The 7374-nt window shown below is 46.2% G+C and overlaps 1 protein-coding gene across 1 annotated transcript; it reads right to left on the bottom strand.

Annotated features, from left to right (window-relative positions):
• Positions 1-1792: 1792 nt before the first annotated feature.
• On the bottom strand, positions 1793-7163 carry ZIC1 (Zic family member 1). The gene is made up of 3 exons (XM_081862664.1): positions 5250-7163; positions 3966-4129; positions 1793-3057 (listed from the first exon to the last, which is right to left on the bottom strand). The coding sequence occupies exons 1-3, from the start codon at positions 6238-6240 to the stop codon at positions 2860-2862; spliced, it is 1353 nt and encodes a 450-aa protein (XP_081718790.1). The 5' UTR covers positions 6241-7163; the 3' UTR covers positions 1793-2859.
• Between the last annotated feature and the right edge of the window lie 211 nt (positions 7164-7374).

Below are 7374 nucleotides of genomic sequence, written 5' to 3'. Positions count from 1 at the left end.
TGCCCTATATCTTCTTTCCTTTTCCATTTAGGGTCGCATACTAAATCGCTGAAACTGCTACTTTCCCGCTAAGGCTAACGGTCTGGAGACGACTAAACTTTATCATTGCATTTCTTTAGGGTTAAATGAATACCCAGCGTGTCTTTCGGCCGCAGTTCCTCCGGGTTTGTGCCTCAGCCTCTATGGTTTTCTCGAACTTCTTTCAGTATCTGTAGGCCCTGCAAGGTGGCGCTCTTTGCACTGGAAGAGCTGATAAATGAGCTTCTCATTAGAATAACATTTTCTAGGAAGTGAAGTTTAAAAAAAACACAAAACACAAAACAGGCTTTCCCATTTCTTAACTGTTTCTTTCCGACTGAAAAGATCTATAAGACATCGCAGCACACCTCCGCGGCCCAGATCCTGCTTCCTAAGGGTCCAGAGAGGCCTATGTAGATTTAAGTAAAACATTCCAGCAAAACACCAAAACACAAACTTCTCCTTCCCCCATGACTCTGTTTACAAAAATCCTGCACAAAATAATAAATAAATACCAGGACAATATATACAGTGAGTAGCTAGTAGACATGCGTATTAAGAACTGATATAACTTGGGGATCCAAACCAGCTTCACTATCCCCAAATCCTCATCGCCGTTGATGCTGCGGCTGACTCGCTGAACTTCTAAATATCTATATATCTATATTTTAAAAGAAGCTGTTAAAATGCCATCTTGGCCTACAAGAGAGGTCAGCAGGTGCAATTCACTCTATGACATAATATCCCAAACACAGAGAGCTCATGATCTGTGTTGTCTGTTGATATGTTGTCTGCTTAATGGGGCGATCATGCAACCTACACCAAGGAACAAAGCCTAGCGGTTCCTACAAGCGTCGCTAAGTTAACGGAAGCACCACAGCTTGCAAATCTATCAAACTAAACTGCAAGAAAGACAATCTGATTTAGAGAAAAAGGCGTTCTGCCACAGTCATTAAGCACAAGTAATTTAGATTTTTTTTAATATATATTGTCTTCTCATTTACAAATTTACTGTATCACCGCCAGCCAATGGAACGAATTTCTTAAGTAAATGGGGGGAAATAAAAGAGATAATCAAACTACATAAACTCCCTCCCACCCTCTCTGGGTTTGTTTTATTTTGCTGCTGTTGTAAGGAACAACTCTGGCAAAATTATAGTAAAAAAATAGACCAACTGCAAACACAGAACGGAGCATCTAAACAGAGGAATATAATATAATGGTGTGGCTTTGGGGGTAGGAGGTGAGGATCGCAGAAGACCTTGCAAGAATAAAAAATGACTTTGCTTGTGATTTCAAATGACTCAGATTAAATGATACCTAAAAGCTTCTCAAATTTAAACATATGAATTATTTTTGCAATTACTGACTGTAGCAAATCCATTTTACGATATTGTGGCAACACCTCATCCTTTTTTCTTCCCCCTGACAAGATTTGCATGGTCGTATGCAATCTATTGCTACTCTGCTGTAGTTGTTGTTATTGTTATTATTAGGAGTCAGCAATGGTCATTGAAATTATATTGCAGCCAAAAACTTTTGTTTCATAGCGTTTTCTATAAATACTAATTACATCCTACCCTAAATGCCAGCAGGGGCACATCAATTTATCACATTAATATCAAAGTTGCTGGTCTAGTGATGACATAATGGTAGTAGGACGAGGAGTGGAAGTCATGGGGCAGGATTCTTGGTCCAGTCTGTATACTGTCCTGAAAACTAGCTAAGTTGCAGCAGAGCAGCAGGCTTAGTCAATAAGGATTCCTACCACGGATTATGGGATTTCAGAATCTTTAATAAGGTACGAAATGTTACCAAACAGTTCTGTAAACTAAATTGTACATACCAATTCTTCTAGCCATAAATATTGAATATCTGTAACATGTATAACCGGACCTTTACATGCGGATAAATATGGAAATTAGGAAGTATATACAGTATGTGGTTGTATTTGCCAAAAGCAATGGACAGGTTATAGTTTATAGCTTTTTTTTTTTAATACCACTTTACATAAACAAATGTAACAGTTTGACACGCAGATCCAGGCTTGCACTATACGAATTTCTTGACAGGACGTGTAACAACATTTTACTGCACTACTTAGACTGGACTTTGGGACGAAATGTTTGCACTTTATACAAAAGAAAAAGCACATTAATACCAATAATATTCTGTTAGGTCGACGTTTAGACTGTAATAATACAAAGTAATTCACATTTTGGTACACATTTACTAGAACATCCTTGCCATTCAGTACAAATAGATGATTTGCTACCTCCTCCCTCCTTCCCCCCCACTTTTCAACCTCCTCCCCTATCCCCCTCCCCTATTCCCCTCCCCCCACATATATATGCAAAGACCACAATTCCACGTATCCCCTTATTCAACTTGTGGTATAACTATTTACAAAATCAAACAGTACATTGTAAGCTAGTATTTCTGTATTTACAGAAAACAAGGCGCTGCCCAAAGAGACATGCAGTTGAAGAACTCCAGTCAGTGGTTCCATTAAAAAGCCCTGCACATCGGCAAGATGGCCCAATAACCCTGCTCTTCTCACGCACTCTAGAAAAAAAACCATTTGCTTTCCAAGCCTTTGCCCCAAACACGACAAAACCAAAACAAAACAACAGAAATTGAAGAAGAGAGGGAGATAGATAGAAAGAGAGAGAGAAAGAAAGAGAGAGAGAGAGAGAGAGAATTCTTGATTTGATTCGGTCCTGGGTCTATGGGCAGCATTTTAAAAAAAATCAAAACGCACAAAAAGATCGATTTTCAAAGTGTTCATTAATTTTTGGAGTCTTTTAAATAGGTTGGATTTGCATTTGTTTGTTCGTTTGTTTAAACGTACCATTCGTTAAAATTTGACGTGAGCGTGCTGTGGCTGGACGTGTGGTGGACTGCTGAAGATGAAGGGGATAAGGAGCTTGTGGTCTGGTTTTCTGTGGATGGAGAGACGATTGTTGGGGGGGTTGAAGATTCATAGCCTGAACTGGCAGCGGGAGAAGGCTGAGACCCCTGGGAGGACGATTCGTGGACCTAGAAAACAGAAATGAATAACAAAGGGAAATCCTTGAAGTGTGTGTGGATTCACACATAGATATACGTGTATCGCTGGGTGCACACACAACCACCCACCCCTGGCTAGATAAATATATAAATATTGTTATACCCATGCAAACAATATGCACGTATGCATCTGGCCCGTTTACTTGCCCAACATGCTAAATCACGGAGCTGAGCTCATAGATTGAACTCTAAATGCCACGGTGGGGGGAGGGTGGCGGCGCGGGGGAAGCGTGAAGTTTGAAATACTGCTTCGCTAATCAGGATGTTGGCTGATCTCATAGAAACGCCGAGCTCTTAACTTAACTATACACCGAGATCGCCTGTTCTCAGCTAATTTCAGGGAACTGCCATGCAAGATAAATACGGCCCTGGGATACACAAAAGAAGAACGATATCCTAGCGGAGGCTTGAACAAGAAACCCAGAGTTTCTATGCCTGCCTGTGTCCCTTCAGACTCCCCATCGAGTCTTTTTCTTTAAATTCTCCCCCTGAAGCAATGCACAACCCCAGGCTAGCCCAAACCGGGATCCATTGTGAGACAATTTACAGCGTAAAGGACTGGAATCCCGGGTCTCCAGAAACGAAGACTTTCCACGCCTTTAAGCAACGTAATCACTTCTCCTTTAATAAACCTTTCCAGAGTGACAGAACAATACGGGCTAGTTTCCCAGTTTCCTGTCCGGAACGTCGCGTCACTACTGTATAAACTACTGTTTATAAGGAATAAATGTTTATTTCCCTCCCCCCTCCTCCAGTAAATAGCGGTGTGCAAAGTCGATGGTGGAAGGAGAGAGGCGAAGGCCACCCGGCCCAAGCAGATCCCAATGAAAAGAGAAGCTTGGGGGGGCGGGCGGGAGGAAACTGCGTCTAGCATTTACCTTCATGTGTTTTCGGAGGGAGCTCGGGTGCGTGTAGGACTTATCGCACATTTTGCAGAGATAAGGTTTGTCTGAAGTGTGGACGTGCATATGCTTTTTGCGATCGCTGCTGTTGGCGAAGCGCCTGTCACAGCCCTCGAATTCACACTTAAAGGGTTTTTCACCTATTACAAAAACAAACAAAGTCGACCTAATTGGAAATCTGGCACCTAGATTTTTATAGTATGGAGCAACACCTACAGCCAATTCTAACCCCCACTTTAGTGAACAAGAGTAAATTAAATCAAAGCCTGTTTTCTTTCCCCATTTTATTTATCTTTTTTTTAAACAGCGAACTGTGGCATCTCACCAGAAAATGAACGCCTGGCAAAGGAGTACATTTGCACACAGTTTTGGAAGGAGGGGAAGGTTTGTTGCCACTTTTATGGCTAAATTTGGGGTTTGTTTACCTTCCCTTCCTTTCCTTATTTATTACGTAGTGTACACATAACCTTCCACGGCTGCACAGTAGTATTAGTTATTAAACTTGCAGTGCATTGCACACTTCTGATTAAACAGTTCAAATCACAATAGCGCCAGCTTTAGATTAAAAAAAAATAAAAATAGATAAACACACGACAGGTTGTGGGATTTCTTTTTCCAAAAGGAGAGGGAGAAGGAAAAGACAACACAAGAAATATTAGAACAGGGAGCTGGTGATTTGCGAGTGATTTCAGCGCTCCCAACCCCCACGTTTCCTTGTAATAATACATAAACTCGTACAGCTCAGATTACTTACAATAGCCCCACATAATTAAATATTTACAGAGGGTGAGAAATAGATAGCAAGGAAAGCTGAGGTTAGGTAGCCATATATTTAGCAGGATTTCTCACTGTAAGACAGTCAGTGCCCTCGACTACCAATTAATTAAAACCAATAAATTTTAACAATTCAGATCGCTGCCATCTTTTCCCCTCCACCTCACACCCTAATCTCCCCTTTTTTTCCTGAAACATTTAGAGCCCTACCGTACATTTGATTTTTCCCCACTTAAAAAAAAACAAATAAAAAGAAAAGCAATGTTTGGTTTATACTGCCAATTAATTCACCAGCTGAACTGAACCCGGCTCTTGGTGTGGATTTGTTTAAGAAAGGAGCCCCCACCCTTATATTTCTTCCCTAATCCCCCTCCCTCCCCCTCCCCCCTTTGATTTGTTTTGAGCTGGCTCCTTCTTGGAAAGCGCGAGAGTTCGCTTCAACAGGCAACGCGCGGCTCGGCCCGGTCGGTTGGTTTGGAGACGTACCTGTGTGCGTCCTTTTGTGGATCTTGAGATTTTCCGAGCGAGCGAAGACTTTCCCGCATCCCGGGAAAGGGCACGGGAAAGGTTTCTCCCCCGTGTGGACTCGGATGTGGTTGACCAGTTTGTATTTGGCCTTGAAAGGCTTCCCTTCCCTGGGACACTCTTCCCAGAAGCAAATGTGGTTGGACTGCTCGGGCCCGCCGACGTGCTCCACGGTGACGTGAGTCACCAGCTCGTGCATGGTGCTGAAAGTTTTGTTGCAGGACTTTTTGGGGTTGGCCAACTGCTCGGGCTCGATCCACTTGCAGATGAGCTCCTGCTTGATGGGCTGGCGCATGTAGCGGAAGAAGGCCCCCGGCCCGTGGTGGGCTGCCATGTTCATATTCATGTGGCCGTAGCCGTGCAGCTGCGGCGAAGCGTAATGTTCGGAGCGCGGGCTCGTCACCTGGCCGTACTGCTCCGGCCGGCCGTACATGTCTCCGGAGAAGCCCAGGCGCATCTGCCCGTTGACCACGTTGGGCGACGCGTGGCCGGTGGCTTGCTCGTGGAGGCCCGGGAAGAGGAGGTGGCCCGCTGCCTCGCCGTGCCCGTGCGGTCCGCCGAAGCTGCCGGCCGCCGAGGCGAAGAGGCTGTGCTGGGCGCTGGCCGCCGCCGCCGCCTCGCCGAAGCCCCGGTTGCGGAAGAGAAAGTCCCGCGTGGAGTTGAAGGCGGCCGCGCTGGAGTACGAGCCGACGTGGCCCGGGTGGTGGTGGTGATGCCCCAGCGCCGCTGCGGCCGCGTAGCCAGGGGCCTGCGAAGTGAAGGCGGTCTGGCCGGCCGAGGCCAGCTCGTGGCTGCTGGGGTTGAGCTTGAAGGCGCCCATCCCGGCGTCGGCGAAAGGGTTGATGCCCAGTCCCACCTCGCGCTCCGTCACGTCGCCCGTGGCGTGGTGGCGAGAGGAGCCGAAGGTCGTCACTCCGATGGCGGGGTACTGCGGTCCGGCATCCAGCAACATCTTCTCCCGGCTCTCAGGCAGCTGCGGCAGCAACCGCCGAGGAAAAGTGATGCAAAAATGAAATAAGATTTAAGAAAATATAAATTAAGGAGGAAAGGGGGGGAAAGGACGTGGAAGAAGTGGGGGTAAGCAGCAGTAGCAGCAACAACAGCAGCAGCAGCAGCCAACAAACTGCCGGATCAGCCGACGAGGAAGAGAGCCGCCGCCGCCGCCAATCCAAGCAGCCTCTCTCTCTCTTTCTCTTGCAAAAGTCCGCGCGACGTTCACCACTAAAGCGACCACATCAGGAACTCCCCCTTCGGCATCCGCGCACCCAAAACACACACACGCACACACACAAAACGAGAGGGTGGGTGAGGGCTTAGGGGTGGGCAGAGCCCGCGGAAGAAATCTAGAAGCTGCAAAAATTGGAGAATAAGAATAAAAAAGACATCGGCGCGCGCACAGAAAAACCGATCGCCCCCTCTCTCGCCTCTCGGACTGCACTTTTTCAGGGGGGTTCAATGGGGAGGAGGGAAAAGATTCAGAAGACTCCGCTCGCGAATAACAATGGTGAAGAGAGAGGAGGAAACAGGCTCAGACGGGGGAGGGGGGAGCAAAGCAAAAATTAAACTTCCTTCAGTTCTGGGTTTTTTTTTTTAATTTAAAAAAAGAGGCTAGAGGAATGTAGCGGACTAGCGAGCAATTTTCTCTTCTCTTCCAGTTCTTGCACTCTTTTCCCCCTTCCGTCTCTTTTCCCCCTCCTTGGGCTTTTTTCCCCCTTCACTTTCCTTTTTTCCCCCTGCTTTGTTAAAAAAAAAAAAAACGGCGCAAATCATGCACAATATTGTCTTTTGCGGTTTATCTTCCTGGGGAGAAACTTTCACCTCCTCAGCCGGGCGGTGAACGCGAGACTGATAGCGGCAATCATTCCTGCAGATAAATGAATTGAAAAGACGACACCGTCCCCCCCTTGATGAATGGGAGAAGGAGGAGGAGCTACGTAAAGACCGACGTCGCTGATCATTGGTGCCTGGCGGTTCCCACTTTCGCTTGCAACTCCCTCCTTCCTCTCCAACTAAGGGTGCGCAAAACCTTCCTTCTCTCCTGATTGGCCAGCTCAGCTCATCAATCCCAGGTATTGTGAAGCGCATT

Source organism: Podarcis erhardii (genome assembly GCF_964252035.2).
Source record: "Podarcis erhardii genome assembly, chromosome: 5".
NCBI lineage: Eukaryota > Metazoa > Chordata > Lepidosauria > Squamata > Lacertidae > Podarcis > Podarcis erhardii.
The sequence above is the reverse complement of the archived record's forward strand: the minus strand, read 5'-3'. Positions and strand labels throughout refer to the sequence as shown.

Coding starts and splice junctions, on each gene's coding strand:
- ZIC1 (XM_081862664.1), bottom strand. CDS start 6,240: ATGTTGCTGGATGCCGGACCGCAGTACCCCGCCATCGGAGTGACGACC. Junction 4,130..5,249: donor CCACAAAAGGACGCACACAG/GTACGTCTCCAA, acceptor TTTTTGTAATAG/GTGAAAAACCCTTTAAGTGT. Junction 3,058..3,965: donor CCCTCCGAAAACACATGAAG/GTAAATGCTAGA, acceptor TCTGTTTTCTAG/GTCCACGAATCGTCCTCCCA.